Source organism: Aulonocara stuartgranti (genome assembly GCF_965226115.1).
Source record: "Aulonocara stuartgranti genome assembly, chromosome: 2".
In the NCBI taxonomy this organism is placed as follows: domain Eukaryota; kingdom Metazoa; phylum Chordata; class Actinopteri; order Cichliformes; family Cichlidae; genus Aulonocara; species Aulonocara stuartgranti.
Genome location: NC_138940.1, coordinates 24,757,274 through 24,773,290, shown reverse-complemented (window position 1 = coordinate 24,773,290; position 16,017 = coordinate 24,757,274). Strand labels below are relative to the sequence as shown.

The following is a 16,017-nucleotide window of genomic DNA, read 5'->3' as shown; positions in this document are numbered from 1 at the left end:
AAATGCAGTGTGCTGCAGAGCATTTACTCTAGGTCAATGAAATAAAGCTGGAATTTGCAACTGGCCAAATACACATACTCTTTATGTCTCAGAGCGACACACATCATGACTCCTGCCTGCTTCAAAAACAGCACACTTTTTGCACAGACATTAGAACAGAAATCCTTGAGGAATTCTCAGAGAAACAACCTTGGGTTGTCTTTTCAAATAAAAGAAAAATTGGGCCAAAACACATCTTGTGTATCACGCACTGATTTATTGAACTTATGCAAGTTACATAGACACCTCAGCTAACATCACAGAAACGCAAGTAGTGAAATCTGCGCTGCAATCACCAGCCTGAGGTGTATTTTCAGTTTCAACAACCAAACATGTGCACTTGAATTGCTTTACAAGCAACCAGTTGAAAGGCTCACATTTCTTTCCCTGAACAGTTGTGTAAGAGCAATCTGCTGCAAGGCAACACAAAATTGGTTATACTGTTAGGTATGCTTATGAAAACCTATAAAAGAGGGAAGGGGGTCAGAATTATTTGACATTTTACATAATATACATGACGACTTTTTTGTGACGACTCTCCATGGATTACACAATCTGCAAATCAGTGACAAGAATCATGCATTGCAAACATAAAGGCAGTCCAGCATTTACATGAGTTTTCATGCGACTCTGCTCTGACGGGTCTAATAAAGCCCTCTATGTTTCTGTGAGATGACTGCACTCTGACTGCAAATTTGTTTATTGGGTTTATTACAATTATGCAAACTTAGCACCCCCACCTGATCTATGTTAAAAATTTCTATTCTGGGAATATGTTTTCCGGAATTAGTCAGAATTTCTACATTTTAAATAAAAACAACATTCAATGGGGCCCTTGAAAACACAGCTAGCACCCTCAAATGTCCATTTCTGACATTCACAGCTTCCCGTTAATGTGACAGCATTTATTGTCATAGTTTCAAGTTTCGTGGGTGAACGAGTACACTGGTCACTTCTAAATAAAGGTTTAGGCATCAGCCTTACTGTGTGGTACCTAGTAAAACAACACAAACGTGAATGATAAAGTCACATTAACTGACACACATGGACAAAAGCATGACTGTGCATTTCTCTTGCTGGAGTGCTCATCTTATTAGAGCAGCAGTTCTCACACTACCTGCATGGCGGGAAACACTGGTGCAGTATAATCAACAAGGTGAAGTGAAACTTGAGTGGATTTTTTCTTAATGTGACCTTTAAGTAAAACTTTTTTTCTTAGTGGTTGGATAAAAACTGTGGAGTTTGGGGATTTAAATTAAACGTACTAGAAAAACTTTGAGAACCGATGCAGTTGAGAAAGCCATAAACAGCAAAGATGAAATGAGATAAAATGTTGCGCCCAACATTTTATCTCACCAGCTGTTTCAAGCTAGCAGTAAGAAACATTCGTCGATGATGTGTTTTGAAAGTTCCCAAGTCAGAAGAGAGGTTACCGAGCATCACTGTTGTACAGTGTGGTTACACTTGATTTAATGCTGATAATTCTTGAGGCCCCAGGCACACATTTTTTATGTGTATGGCAAAAACCACAGGTATAACATGTTCACTCTCTAAATCACTCTCGTGCATGAAACCATGAGAACAGAGATGTATTACAACCATATACGTATAACTCAATAGCAGAATGCAGTCATGTTAAAGACTTGTGGAGCAAAGACCAGTGACATAACCAGTTATAAAATAAAAAGAACAAAAATATTCTGTGTATACCATGTACGAAAGTGCCATATTTACACAGAGTTCAGCAAAGAAACGACAAAAAAGAAAGAACATAATATTAAACTATGCTAGTTCATCAATAATGCTGCACATGGCAGCATCCTTGTCCCATTTGTCACTTCTTGAAGTAGGGATGCTCTTCTCCTGCTGACTCGTTGCCATGCAGCTGGCAGCTGCTTCCTCTATATCCATAGGTTCTGTTTTCAGCCTGGTGGCCTGCCCAGATGAACAGCCAACACTAGCTGCAGGAGGCGCACTCTTTGTCCCATCACAAGCACCATCCTGACCTTCCACTTGAGGCAAGTCATCAGGCAGGGAGGCAAGGCACCCCTGGATCATCTCCACCACCCTCTCCAGATGTTTCTGGAACCTCTCTGCTGTCTCTAGCCTCTGTCTTTTCTGGACCTCCATCATCACCCTTAGCGTCTCCCTGGCTTGATGCGGTCTGTACTCATTTATCAGATGGTGCATATGGACAAACAGAAGCTTTATGTCTTCCAGCTTTTCTTCACGCTTTATACTACCAGGGCTCTTGATAAGGATGTCCAGAAGGTCCAAAAAGTTCACAAGAATGGACATGTTCAGTTTCTTGAGCTCCCGTTTGTGGTCAAACTGCATAGGGTGAAGCCTCTCAATGCCTTGGCTTTCGAGAGGCCGGATGATGAGGTCATCACACTGGAAATGGTTGCCAAACATCATGTAATTATCTCTGATGGGTGGAGGTGGCTTAGGGGCCAGACCCTTGCGGATGTTTTCATCTGTGTACTCTTTGATGTACTGCATCGGTGGAGGAGGCAGGGCGCTGACCTGCTGTGGTTCACCCATGATACCGACCTGAAAGCACAAGAATCCGTGTCAATATATATAAAAAGGAAAGCAACATACATTAGGTTTTGCAATTTAGTATCTTAATTAAAAAAAAAAAAAGTGTTTACAGTTCACAGTAGTTGAACATAAACACATTAATTTAGGCTATGTGCCTAAATATAACAGAAGTGAAAAGGTGTCTCTCTCACTTCACTATTGGGGGCACAGGTAGACAAGAAGCAGGATGTTTGCCGCAAAAAGACGGCATAGCTTTTTAATTGCAGAGACGTTAGCCGTGTCTAAATAGTTTGCTTGCACTAACTCCAAACAAATTCAGTGTTTGTTTGAGACCATCGCTTCGAAAGATGTGCTAAGAGGCCTATGCTAACACAAACTGCCCAGCCAGTTGTCTGTACGGTAAATATCTGCATATAACTTATGTTAAACGCTGTCTGCATGGGAATAGAGTTGAGTGAAGACTACCATTTACTGTCGCAAACCTTTGTTTGTTTTATCAACATGTTAGCCCTTTACTCTCCAACTAACTGCAGTCGTTAGCTTACCTGCTGACTGACTAACTGCTAACCTCCGCTAACGAGTTAAATCGCTACACCAAATATAATGCTAACCCACAATACCGTTAAAAGGGAGAAGACTTATGATATTTATACACACCTTTCAAATAACTCTTTAGTCGCTGAAGATATAAGACGCTAGATATAGACGTCCGTTAGTTCCGACCATTAGCTTGTAGCTAGTTTAGCTCCTTCCATTCCACACTAACAAGATTTTCGTTTCAGTCCCTAAGGCTCGACGTCATTGGTTTTTGTCCCGCGGATTGGACGATAGCAATGGAACAAACTAAACACCGATTGGGTGTGAGGATACCACGCTTGATCTTGTAGTTTTTGATACGAAAGTGCTTAATTTGAAGCTTATTTTGTACAGGACTGATGTCTTTTTACAATAGTGACCATCTCCAGCACCTGTTATGATTTGGTAATGTCAAATATTTTTCTAGTCAAAGCAAACCAGCAGTTTACAACGCCACCAATACTTTTAGAATAGAATAGAAAAGAATAGAATAGAATGCCTTTATTGTCACTATACAGTTGTACAATGAGATACAGAGCACCTCGTACTCAGTGTAAACATGCTCGGGGGGGTACAGTTCTGCAGCGCTATATACATATAGACAGTATTAACATAGGGGAAAAGATATATATATATATATATATATATATATATATATATATATATATATATATATATATATATATATACATTTTGTACAAACATGTACGTTTTTTTAAAAAAAAGTAATATGTAAAAAATTGGGGGGAGGGGGGGGGCTGTGTTATCGGTGCATGTGTGAGTTCAGGGTGGTTATGGCTTTGGGGAAGAAACTGTATTTGAGTCTGTGGGTTTTTGTGCTGATGCACCTGTAGCGCTTCCCTGAGGGAAGCAGGCTGAACATGTTGAAACCAGGATGGGAGCTGTCCTTGATAATGTTTGCTGCTCTGCTGAGGCAGCGGGAGGAATAAATGTCCATCAGGGAGGGGAGAGGGCAGCCAATGATCTTTTGTGCTGTCTTGACCACACTCTGGAGCCTCACTCTATCCACCTTGGTGCAGCTGCCATACCATACCGTGATGCAGTAGGTTAGCAGGCTCTCAATGGACGAGCGGTAGAAGGTCAGCAGCAGGTAAGAGGTAAATAAAATGTGGAAGAAAATTACAATAGATATAAACTATTACAAATACAAGAGACAAAAGCTTAAAAATTCAAGGATCTATCCTTAACGTTGTGTCAGTATAAGACAATTTTCTAAACTTTCCTTTGTTTTTTTTCTTTTCCCCCAATTTATCACTTATATATGGCTTAAAACAACAAGAAGAATAAAATACAGTTGAATGCTTTTAAACACTATAGTGTATTGAGCATCTTAAGTTCACCCTTCTGATTCTGTCACATCTTTAAAACAAATGAAAACTTTCCACATTTTTAGTTTGGAGCTTTAGATTTAGAAAATAAATTATTTAGTGTCACACGGTCCTTCACATCTACTTTTACACTTATTTTATACTTATTTGCACTTATTTACATACAGCATGACAAATGTTCTCTTTTATTAAATACTCATATGGAACAAAATTGCTGAACATTTCCCATTCAACAGCACGTTAACTCCTAAAAATGTTAAATTCAGGTATTTTCTGGAAATGTTTTTAATTGACAAAAGAAGAAAGAGCCTTGAATTTTGACATTTACACAGTTCAAACTGTATAAAAATATACAGTCAAAGCCGATTTTGTAATTTTGGCTTTTTGGATCTGTTTTGTTGTTGTTGTTTTTTGACAATAATTAAATTAAATTAAATTAAATTAAATTAAATTAAATTAAATTAAATTAAATTAAATTAAATTAAATTAAATGGCAATCCCAACTCATTCAATCCACACCAATCTGTTGGAACTCTTTCCTGGTGGTGGTGCTGTAGTATCCTTTAAATCTTTCATTCGGTGTGACTGTAAAAATATTTTCAGATTTTAACTTTAACTACATTTTCTTCCATTGTAAGTTGACAGCACTACCTCAGCAGTTTGAAATTTTTCGGTCACTTTAAAATCATTAATGGAGCCCAACCATATTCTTATTACCATATCATTACTGTTACAATATTATTGTTACTATATTATAACCTGTATTATTATTATTAACCTTCTTTTCCTGCACAAACCCCCCCCCCAAAACCAAGTAAAATATAAGGGAGAAAAAAGCAGTGATGGAGAAAAAACAGGGCAAATCCTAAAAGACATCATGAACATGTAACACCAAACTCTAAATGTATTAATTATGGCAGGGGAAAAAAACAGATTCTTTTGTGTGTGTGTTTCTTGCAATCTCACAATCTCAGTAAAAACTTTTGTTTTTTCCCCTATTACTTTCTTGTTTCAAGTTAAAATCATTTATGCCATTTTTTGCCCTCTTAGATTGAACCCCCCTTTGCCCAATGCTGACATTATAACCCAACCTCACTGTAGTAGTGGGACACATCCGTGACCTTTGAAGTGAATGTTGATGGAAAGCGTTGAAAAATGTAAAGGTTAACGAGTCATCCTTTTTCTGGGGATCGCACTACTCATAGTGGCTGACTGCAACGTGCACTAAGTGAGTGAAAGTGCCTGCGAGCACCCTGAACGGTGTGTATGTGCGCGCACGCGTGTATTTCGCTTGCACAACGCATTTGTTGCCGTAGGATGTGGTTTACTGTGCAACAACCCTATGCCGGAAACTCTACGACATCTATCAACTTATCATCCTCAATTTTTTTTTCTTGTACACTCACTGCTACTCTGTCTCTGCATGCTGTAGGCAATGCCGCCTCTCTTGGTATGACAAAACAAGGCAGTATTTCTCATTGCGCTTCTCATAGCTGGTAAAATGTTCCCCAGGGTGATTTTGAAGGGAACTCTGATCAAAAAATCTCAACAGAAGAAGCGAGTGTCACCCTGTAACTATAAAGAGCGATTTTTTGTGTTGGATACCCAAGACCTGAAGTATTCTGAACGTCGTCCCGGGGTAAGTACAGTATGTGCGGTTAATCTGTAGAGCTGTTTCAGGAATGCAGACTCTTGGCTGTTTGCTGTAATCTAAGCTGTTTTGTTGCAGAAAAAGCCTTTGCTGAAAGGTTGCATCGAGCTGTCCAGAATTAAGTGCGTGGAGATTGTGTGTACTGATGTGCCCATACCATGCAGCTTTAAGTACCCTTTTCAGGTAAGATTCATCATTTCCTAGAGACCAACTCAATTGTCACCGCATTAAAATCTACTAAACACTGCGACATACACCCTATATACAGTGTATGGTGAAGTATGACTGAAAATGACAACGCATATAACCTTTCTTTAAAATCTCAATTCTTCTGCAGGTTTTTCATGAAAGTTATTACCTCTACATATTTGCACCAGACAATGACTGCCGTCAGAAATGGGTCAGAGCTCTTAAAGAGGGTAAGCCATTACCATATATCACCAGTCAAATAATAATAATAGTACTATGACAAGTCGATGATAAACCGCTGATTGTATGAACTGCAAACACATACGGATGGATATTTCAAACAATATTTCCCTTGTTCTGTCTGATGTAGAGACAAAGAATAACAACTTAGTTCCAAAATACCACCCAAATTTCTGGATGGATGGAAAATGGAGATGCTGCCAGCAAACAGAGAAACTGGCGACTGGGTGCAACGTGTACGACCCAGTGGGCTATGGTTTGTAGCATTTCTTTTTCCTTCTCTTCTGCTTCGTGAATCCAATGATTTGTGGTAGCGATTCCATTTGAATTAAGATATTTGTATGGCTTTCGCACATATGGTTAGAGTAAACTTGAACTAAATGCTTTCGTTTTGCCTAATCCAGTTCATACCGTTGTTGCTTTGTGAGTTTAGATGGGCCAAATAGCTCTCCAATTTAACATTTCTGTTTCCCCTACAGCCTCTAAAAAGCCGCTTCCCAGCCTCCCGGAGCCAGAGGTACCACCATCTAAAACACAAACGACACAAGCTTTTGAAATGTTATTGTGGTTATTACTGATATTCCAATGAAGCGAGGGAGACCAAATCACTTTTTCAGTTTTAATGCCTGTCATGTTTGTCTGCAATACTTTTAAACACAGTTTCTCTCTACATATTTAATAATTAGGTCATGCATTGGTTTTTAACCACTGTTTCTGTGGTTTGATTTTGTGTGTTCAGGCAGCAGCTCTGTAGTTGTTTCAGCGCACATGTGTTTGAGTGTTTACTTAAATAGATAGATAGTAGAAGAAATAGAAGTACATTAAAGTTTGTCAAATGAAAATCCTTGTTGATACTTTTTCCTTTGGCACTATGAAAATGTAATTTTATTTGAAACCTCTGGATTTCGTATTTGTGTATGAACTTTTTGGGAAGAGTTCACTCAGACCTCTCAATAATTTGTACCAGGTTATTTCCACCACTTAAAAAACATTTTCCTGATTGGCAGAGCTAAATTCAAAATTTGGGGTTCTTATTGCAAAACTTCAGCTTCATGATTCTAAATCTCGAGTTATTTTCTCATCTCATCTCGGAAGTTTATGATAGTATGTCGAAATTTAGAGGTAATAACCCAAAATTTTGTACATACCTGTACAAATGGTTTTTAAATCAGATTTTTTCCTCCCTTTCCAGATGGAGCTGGAAGATTCGGGGCAACAGAAGGTCATCGCTTTGCAAAACTACACGCCACAGGGAGACAATGACTTACCTCTTCAGAAAGATCAGGAGTATCTCCTGGTTAAGAATTCCCATTCCACCTGGTGGCTTGTACAGGATGAGAGAGGGTAAAGCGCATTACAGCCAATGCCAAATTCATTTGAACTGTTTACATTGAAAAATAGCAGTACATTTCAAAAGAAGAACCATTAGCTAAATCCCTTTTCCTGTCACCCATTAGGAACTCGGGTTTTGTGCCCAGTACATACGTAGCTGAAAAATCCATCAACAACTTTGAAAGATTTGAGTGAGTTTGAATTCATTTCTTTTACTCGAGCTTTTAATTTGCAGTGTTTATTGCTGCTAATGAATTACCATGTTTTCCCTCCAAAACTGATTTAATTGTTGTGTTAAATGTTTAATGTGTTCTCAACAGATGGTACAACAAAAACATTAGCAGAGCGCAAGCAGAAGAATTGCTAATGAAAGAGGTAAAAACAAAAACTCAGTTCTGTTTGGCAATAAAATTTCAAATAATGATTTTGATATGATGATGACAGGCAAGATTTAGCCCCTGTATGACACAGTGCATTTTGATGCGACTGTGCCGCCAACAGCAATGTTGCATTTGCAAAATCGCTGCATATGCACCTGCACAACGACAATTCGACTTGACATAGAACATGAAAAAAAAATTTCTCACAACCACAAAGTTTCCTCCAATGTTGAATTTCCTGCTTTGCTAAGTTTTGCAAGCAGGAAGGGAAAATGGTTATCCATCGTCGTCTTTGAATTAAAACGGCCGCCAGACGTGTTACAGAATGCACCGCCGAACGTGGGAAATCTTATGTGATCTCGTTATTCTGTCTTTAGGGTAAGGAAGGTGCATTCATTGTGCGGGACTCAAGACAGGCGGGAGTGTACACAGTGTCTGTTTTCACCAAAGCACCAGGGTAAATGTTATTTATAGTGTTCTTATGAATTTACTTAAAAAATATCTATCAAACAACTCTATAATTAAAACAGTCATATATGGTTACTTATATCATGAAAAAAAATTGATGGCTCATAGGATTTCAATCATTTTAAGTGACCGTTAAAGATGTAACCAATGAGAATTAAGTATAAGATTAGTGTAATCTTGTGATATTTTTCTGATCTTCCAATGTTTATGTGTAACCATCTGCTCAGGCAAACATTTGCTTTAAAAATGTTTGTTAAGTTAAGCATATATTCTCATCAGGTCTAATGGGGAGAAGAATCCGAGAGTGAAGCATTACCAAATCAGACAAACCGAAACGAGCCCAGCTTCTTTTTACCTGGCAGAGAAGTACCTGTTTAGCACCATTCCTGAGCTCATATATTACCACCAGCACAATGCTGCAGGTAAGTGTGCCAGCTTTTCTCATGCAACAGCATTATTTCAAAAAGTTCAAAGGATAAATGAAGTTCATCTTATGAAACGGCTAAATTCTTGGTCCTGCTTTTTAAATTTCCCGTTGTCTCTTTCTCTTTGTGCAGGGCTAATAACACGGCTGAGACACCCCGTCTCTCAAGGTCAATGCTGTTCCCAGGATTCTACTGATATCACAAAAGGTTTAAGTCTTTTTGTGATGCCCGAAGTTTGTTGAACTAAAGCTCCAAGCAGTCCTAATTTATTGCTGTGAATCTTGTTTTTGCTGACCTCTGGTGGGTTGCACAGAATTACACTTCAGGGCTGTTAAGTAACTCCACCCTTTTGTCTTTTAATATAAACCAATGTAATACAAATTAATCTTTGCTGAAAAAAAGCAAGTGAAAATGAGAAAAAAAAAGTCCTTTTTTATTTGTGAAACTTGCATGAAGAAGTTTAACTCTATGGTTATATAACTGAGCTATAGTGTGGATGCTTTGGTTCACTGCTGGTTTGCTGGTTAACAGATCAGTGGGAAGTGGACCCTGAGGAGCTGATACTGGGTCAGGAGATAGGCAGCGGCCAGTTTGGACTGGTGCTGGAAGGCAGCTGGAGGGATCTCAAGGTAGCGGTGAAGATGGTAAGAGAAGAGTGCATGTCAGACGACGAATTTAAAGAAGAGGCACGGATTATGATGTAAGTACAGTTCACGGTGGAGATCTGTAAAACGAGTTTGAAACCACTCAGTTTATCTGTGCATGTGTGTTTTAACAGGAGACTCTCTCACTCTAAGCTGGTACAGCTGTATGGCGTGTGCACACAACATTCTCCTATCTGCCTCGTGTTTGAGTACATGGAAAACGGCTGCCTGACGGACTACCTGCGAGAAAGGAAAGGCTCGTTGTCTCAGGATATATTGTTGGGGATGTGTCTGGATGTCAGCGAAGGGATGGCTTATCTAGAGATGTCCAACTTCATCCACAGAGATCTGGTAAATAAATAAAGTGCTCTTTCACAATACACTTTCATATCCCTGCTTTGTTAGAGGACTTTATCCTTCCTTTCTTCCTTCCAAAGGCTGCCAGGAACTGTCTCGTCTCAAAGAACAACGAGGTGAAGGTATCGGACTTTGGAATGACCAGGTATGTTCGTGAAGATCAGTTTTTTAAATTATTACATAACATTAATGTCACAGTGAGTCACAGCTTATGGTCTGTGTCCACTCTCCATACCCTAGATTTGTTCTTGATGATCAGTACACGAGCTCACAGTGCTCCAAGTTCCCTGTCAAGTGGTCAGCCCCAGAGGTCATCAGATACTGCAAATTCAGCACCAAGTCTGACGTCTGGTCATTCGGTGAGTTTGGGCGCTTGTCTGCCATTCAGCTGTTTGGTTTGCATTTCTGATTCACTCGTCTGGCAAGTTTTGCAGGTTGGGTGAGAGCAGATTAAATCATATTTGTTTTCCTGATGGCACATGTGCTCAACTGTAGTTAAATAACACTGCAGTGGTTTAGACGTTATATATTAAACAATTCTTTTTATCCTGTGAAAAAAAAAACTGTGCTCAAACTGGAGCACAGTTTTCTTGGGCAGACTATTACTGCAGTTATCCGTGACAAAGCCATTTTTTTTGGTACATTTTTATATAAAATAGTCTAAAAGCTAGCCATTTTCATGATTCAGTGACAATTAGTGGATGCACAATAAGCTCAGACAATTGCCGAGGTTTGAAAGGAGATTAAACAGACAGAAAGCTTTTAGCTTGACGTCATCTTTGGGGGAAAAAAAAGATTCTGTATTATGAATCTATGATTTTCTTGTGTAAAACGGATGTGCTAAAACTAAGTAAAAATAAAACATATTATAACTTCTACAATAGGGGTTATTATTTCTATTTCTAAACAGATTTGAATTATGACCTATTCTAAAAAGGTCTGGATCCAATTACTGACGTCCCTTAGAAATCGTGAAAAACAAATGAACTGCAGTGACAGTTTAAGCAGGCTATTGCTTTTCATTGGTAACACAAGTGTTTTCAATCATGATTCTATGCATTGAAATGGTAAAAGAGTAATAATTCAGCTGTATAGTATCATTGTTACACTGATGATGGGCAGGAGAAAGAGGGGAAAAGTTTGTCTGAGGCGTCTTTCAAAAGATTCTTTATGTCAAGATTTTTACTTCCTGGTTAAATAACGGTTTAAAACTAAAAGAGACAGTCGGACCATCTACAGGCTGTGTGAAGTTCTTGAGACTGCAGCTGCTAAGAATATTAGGAAACTCTTTCATTGGATTCTTTCATGCCGGCTTCAGTGGATGAGGCTACCAGAGGAACATTAACTCCAGACTAAACAGAGCTGATTTAAAGGATCAAAGTGCAAAAGCGTCTGTCGACACCATACGTTGGTTTCTGAATGAAGGTTGAAAAAAGAGACCCCGCTTTTGAAAGAGGATTATAAAAAAAAACCCTTAAACTTGTGTTTGATAAAATACAAATAGACAAGTCAAAGTGGTTCTTGTTGGATGAAGTTTGGGATTTAAAACTAGTTTCCAAGTTTGCCGAAAAAAAGAAGCTTTTGAAGAAAAGAACGCTGGGGATGACGGATTTCATCAAGATAATCTGGAGTGAAATACATTTATGTACCTGTGCCAGAGCTCTGTGCCAGTCACAGGCCAACGCTGCTTCTTCCAACAGTATAAAGATCTGAAACATACTTCCAACAAGATGGACTGAAACAAAATCATTTGAGCCGAGTGTGGAAAAAGCTGAAACTCACAGTGGGGGGAAAACGTGTTCATCAAACCTGAATGAACCGCAGCGGTTTGAACATGAAGAGTCAAACAACCTACAGAGATGTGTGAGTGTGTGTGTAGGTGTGTGTGGGGGTAGGTAAGTGGGTGAAAGGGAGGTGGGCGTCCTCTTGTGAAGAATCACAAAAACTGCTCAGCTGCACAATATTACAATTAAGGATCAAATACTTTAGGCAGACGACTATATTTGTTGTATTGAATGAAAGCGAGATGAATTACTTTTAAAGTAAGAACTTACAGCAGAGCAAATTTTAGGTGTGTGTGTGTCTCATGTGTAGGTGTGTGTATTTTTTTTATTGGGTAGCAACAATTTTGGCCAATTCTGATCTGTAGTAAATTACTCTCAAATGAGGCTAAAAATAAATATGTTTCAGTTATATAAAATAAATAAATAAATAAAAACACACTGCACTGGACTAGAGTAGCTCACTGTTAAACGAACGATACAATATGGACTAAAATGCTTCCATATTGTTTAACAAGTGCTGTCTCCGTGTCCCTCTTCAGGTGTGCTCATGTGGGAGGTGTACAACGAAGGCCGACTCCCCTATGAGAACCGCACTAATGCAGAAGTGGTGGACTCCCTGAACGCAGGCCTGAGGCTCCTGAAGCCACGCTTGGCCCCGGACTCTGTCCACCTACTCATGGAGTGGTGTTGGAAGGAGGTGAGGACATTACCCTTTTTTCAAGCAGAACTTCTGCTGATCATAAAATGAGCAAACGATTAACTGTCGTTTGTTTTCTGTTCTGTTCCCAGAAACCAGACGATCGCCCAACATTTGGGCTCCTCTTTCACGAGCTGGCCTCCCTTTCAGACGCCTGAACCAACATGTGATTTGTGATTTTTTTTATATATAATATTTATTTTATTTATTTACTGTAACCAGTTGCTTGTCATTTGTAAAGTTAGATTATTCCAAAGCAATTTTATATCCTGGATTTTGCACTTTATCTCTTTCGTAGCTTTGTAAGTATCCCCTGAGAGGGCTCACACAGTCCATTCACACAGCTACTGGTGCTTCCTGCAGAATCATGTAAAGGTCTGAGTAATTCTATAAGCCATATAAAAGTGAGATGTTTGCTTTTCAGTCAGCTGACTGTCATTAAACTGAATGTTTTACATCTTGTCACTTCTCACTGTCTTAGTTTCCTCCACTACAATAATGAAATCTTGGCATAAGAAATATTTTTGTTTCTATATGAAGAAATTATTGAAGTTGCCAGATGTTATATATATTTAGAAATTAGAAAGGCTTTCCTGTTTTATGGAGCTCACTGACATTAGCCACAACAGTCATATTTTTGATGATCATCCATATACTGTATATAAAAGATGGACATAGCTACAACAAAGTCATGAGTCATGTTTTGGTTTTTTTTTTATGAATTAATTTTGGAGTCACAGGTGACCACATTTGGTCAAGATAGATTTATTACTCATTGCTCGGATACATCGTAATATGTGGTAAGTAATATGAGTCATTGAAACTGTGCTAAAGGTGGAGCACAGTCTTCTTGATTAGACTATTACTACAATTATCCAGAGATGAAGTCATGTTTTTGTGAAATTATATTTAACAAAAAAATGCTCCATATCGCACCCACACCATGAACAAGGTTGGTCGATTTCAACTGTGTGACTCTAACTTCTACAGCTGTCTATACCAGCAGCCCCCCACCCCCGGGCCACGGACCGGTCATTTGGTACCGGGCCACGAGAGTTGAGCCTCGGGTGTGAAATTTATGGTTTTCAGGGTTTGTATCGTTAACTCGGTTTCCCTGGGTCTTTTCCCGTGTTGTAGTTGCGTGTCTTTTTTTGAAAGAAATATTTACACATTACCATAGCGACCAGAGAGCATTAAGAGGCAGAGAGGAGGATGTTACTCTCAATGTTGTTGGTGCATTTCAGGAGGACGCTGCTAATTAACTTACACAATTACACAGTGAATTCACGTTTATTATTATATTTACAAAATACCACAGTTTTTGTCTTGGTCGTATCTTTTTTTGTTGTTGTTGTTGTTGTATTTATCCGCAACACCTTAAAGGCTGGTCAGTTAAAATATTGTCTGACATTAAACCGGGTTGTGGCGTAAAAAAGGTTGAGGACCGCTGGTCTATACCCACATCAATTTTTCAGTCAAATAAGCCATACGTTATTGGAATGACTCACTTTTGGAGCCAGACTCCAGTGGCCAGTCAAAGAACTGCAGTTTCTGGTACAGGCACAGTAACTTTTTTCCCATATCAAATGATCAATAATTCTCTTGTATCATGTAAGTAAGTAAGTAAGTAAAATTTATTTATATAGTGCTTTTCACAGATAAAAATCACAAAGTGCTTTACAACACAGAAAATGGGAATATAAAAACAATATAACAGTAAATAAAACAATGTAAAACAATAAAACTATAAAAACAGCATAAGAAGAAATTAATCAAATGCTTTTCTAAATAAAAATGTCTTCAGCTGTTTCTTAAAAGAATCAATGGAGTCCGTGCAGCGAAGAGACAGTGGGAGAGAATTCCACAACCGTGGTGCCACAGTCTGAAAGGCCCGATCACCACGAGTTTTAAAACGAGTGCGCGGTGCCACCAGCAGTCTCTGATCTAATGACCTTAAAGCCCGAGAAGATGTATGTGGTTTCAGCAGGTCAGATAAATATTGAGGAGCCTGACCATGTAGGGCCCTAAAGGTTAGAACTAAAATTTTAAAATGAAACCTAAAATTTACAGGCAACCAGTGAAGGGAGGCCAAGACTGGAGTGATATGCGATCTTCTCTTGGTGCCATGTCAGCCAACGCATTCTCTTCTGACGATAGTGGCAAGACGTGGAATTGCAGTTTCCTGCTGGGACATAGAGCAATGTGCAAAAGTCTTGCGCCACCGCTCATTTTTTAATATCCATTATAGGAAAATGGAAAAAAGGTGCAGAGAATGGAAATCCAGTGTAATTTGGCATACCTCAGCCTTTTCTTTCCATTTCCCTTCCCTAAGGATGTCTTCTTGACACCAAAGTAGATGGATCAGCTGAAGGGTCAGGCACATCTCTCAGGTTCTAAAGATACAATTTAAAACTGATTTGTTGCTAAATTGTGTGTTATTTGCAGATAGAATGAATGTTGGTTCATTGTTTGAGTGCCTTGGTGGCTTTTAAATGCTTGAAGTGTTAAAGCAGCCAATGTATAAAGAAAAACTTTGAAAGACCTTCAGAAAGCCTGAAGAACTATCACTCAAGACCACATTAAGAGGTTACAAGAAAGTCAAGAAATCAAGAATGACTAAAGACTCTGCACAGCATTTTTTTTCAAAGAAGGCCTCGCATATTTCATCAAGCCAATACTGAACACAACACAAGGCAACTCAATTACAACATATGGCTACATATGGTAGAGGAGTCCGGGTGCAGAACTGGCCAGTACAGACGTTTCTCCATATGAAAACATCTGGCGTCAAATGAAATGGAAAATACTACAAATCAAACCCAGGAATGTCGAGCAACTACAATCCTGTATCGTTCATTTTTTGTGATTTCTTTGCTTAAAATGAGCAATTTTCTCAAATTAAGCATGTTATATGTTTTCTATGTTGTTGTGTGAATAAAAAATAGGTTTATAAGATCTGCAAGTGAAAATGGGATTTCTGTGGTCTTTAAGCAGTTCACACAACATTCCAAGTTTTCTGGAATCAAGGTTATAGCATGTTGTCATTATAAAGTACTGTATTCAACACATACGTTTGAAATAATAAACAATAATATTTAACTACATGCTACTACATGCAACTTGAATTCATAATTATAAATAGTGGTACAAGGTGGGTGAAGTAGGGCCCTTTACTTTTTTCTATATCCTATTTATCATGTAATTAGAATTCATACAGAGAACTAAGAATTTACCACCGCCTCCTTTAAATGAGGTTACCCTCAGTTTCCCTATACATACAACATATACCCACAGCTTTTGATGTTGTCAATTTAAAAGCCTGAAACGCATTGTGTATTTATC

General features: G+C 38.6%; 2 protein-coding genes across 2 annotated transcripts; one reads left to right on the top strand and one right to left on the bottom strand.

Moving 5' to 3' along the window:
- Positions 1-236: 236 nt before the first annotated feature.
- med7 (mediator complex subunit 7) lies at positions 237-3,546 on the bottom strand. Its single transcript, XM_082504635.1, has 2 exons — positions 3,241-3,546; positions 237-2,592 (listed from the first exon to the last, which is right to left on the bottom strand). Exon 2 carries the CDS (start codon positions 2,581-2,583, stop codon positions 1,822-1,824), a length of 762 nt encoding a protein of 253 aa, XP_082360761.1. The 5' UTR covers positions 2,584-2,592; positions 3,241-3,546; the 3' UTR covers positions 237-1,821.
- Positions 3,547-5,064: 1,518 nt separating this feature from the next.
- Positions 5,065-13,137, top strand: itk (IL2 inducible T cell kinase). The gene is made up of 17 exons (XM_082504612.1): positions 5,065-6,147; positions 6,238-6,342; positions 6,497-6,578; positions 6,719-6,844; positions 7,068-7,105; positions 7,781-7,932; positions 8,046-8,111; positions 8,241-8,295; positions 8,678-8,757; positions 9,048-9,190; positions 9,326-9,400; positions 9,725-9,893; positions 9,972-10,188; positions 10,275-10,339; positions 10,435-10,553; positions 12,518-12,675; positions 12,768-13,137. The coding sequence occupies exons 1-17, from the start codon at positions 6,010-6,012 to the stop codon at positions 12,831-12,833; spliced, it is 1,854 nt and encodes a 617-aa protein (XP_082360738.1). The 5' UTR covers positions 5,065-6,009; the 3' UTR covers positions 12,834-13,137.
- The last annotated feature ends 2,880 nt before the right edge of the window (positions 13,138-16,017 follow it).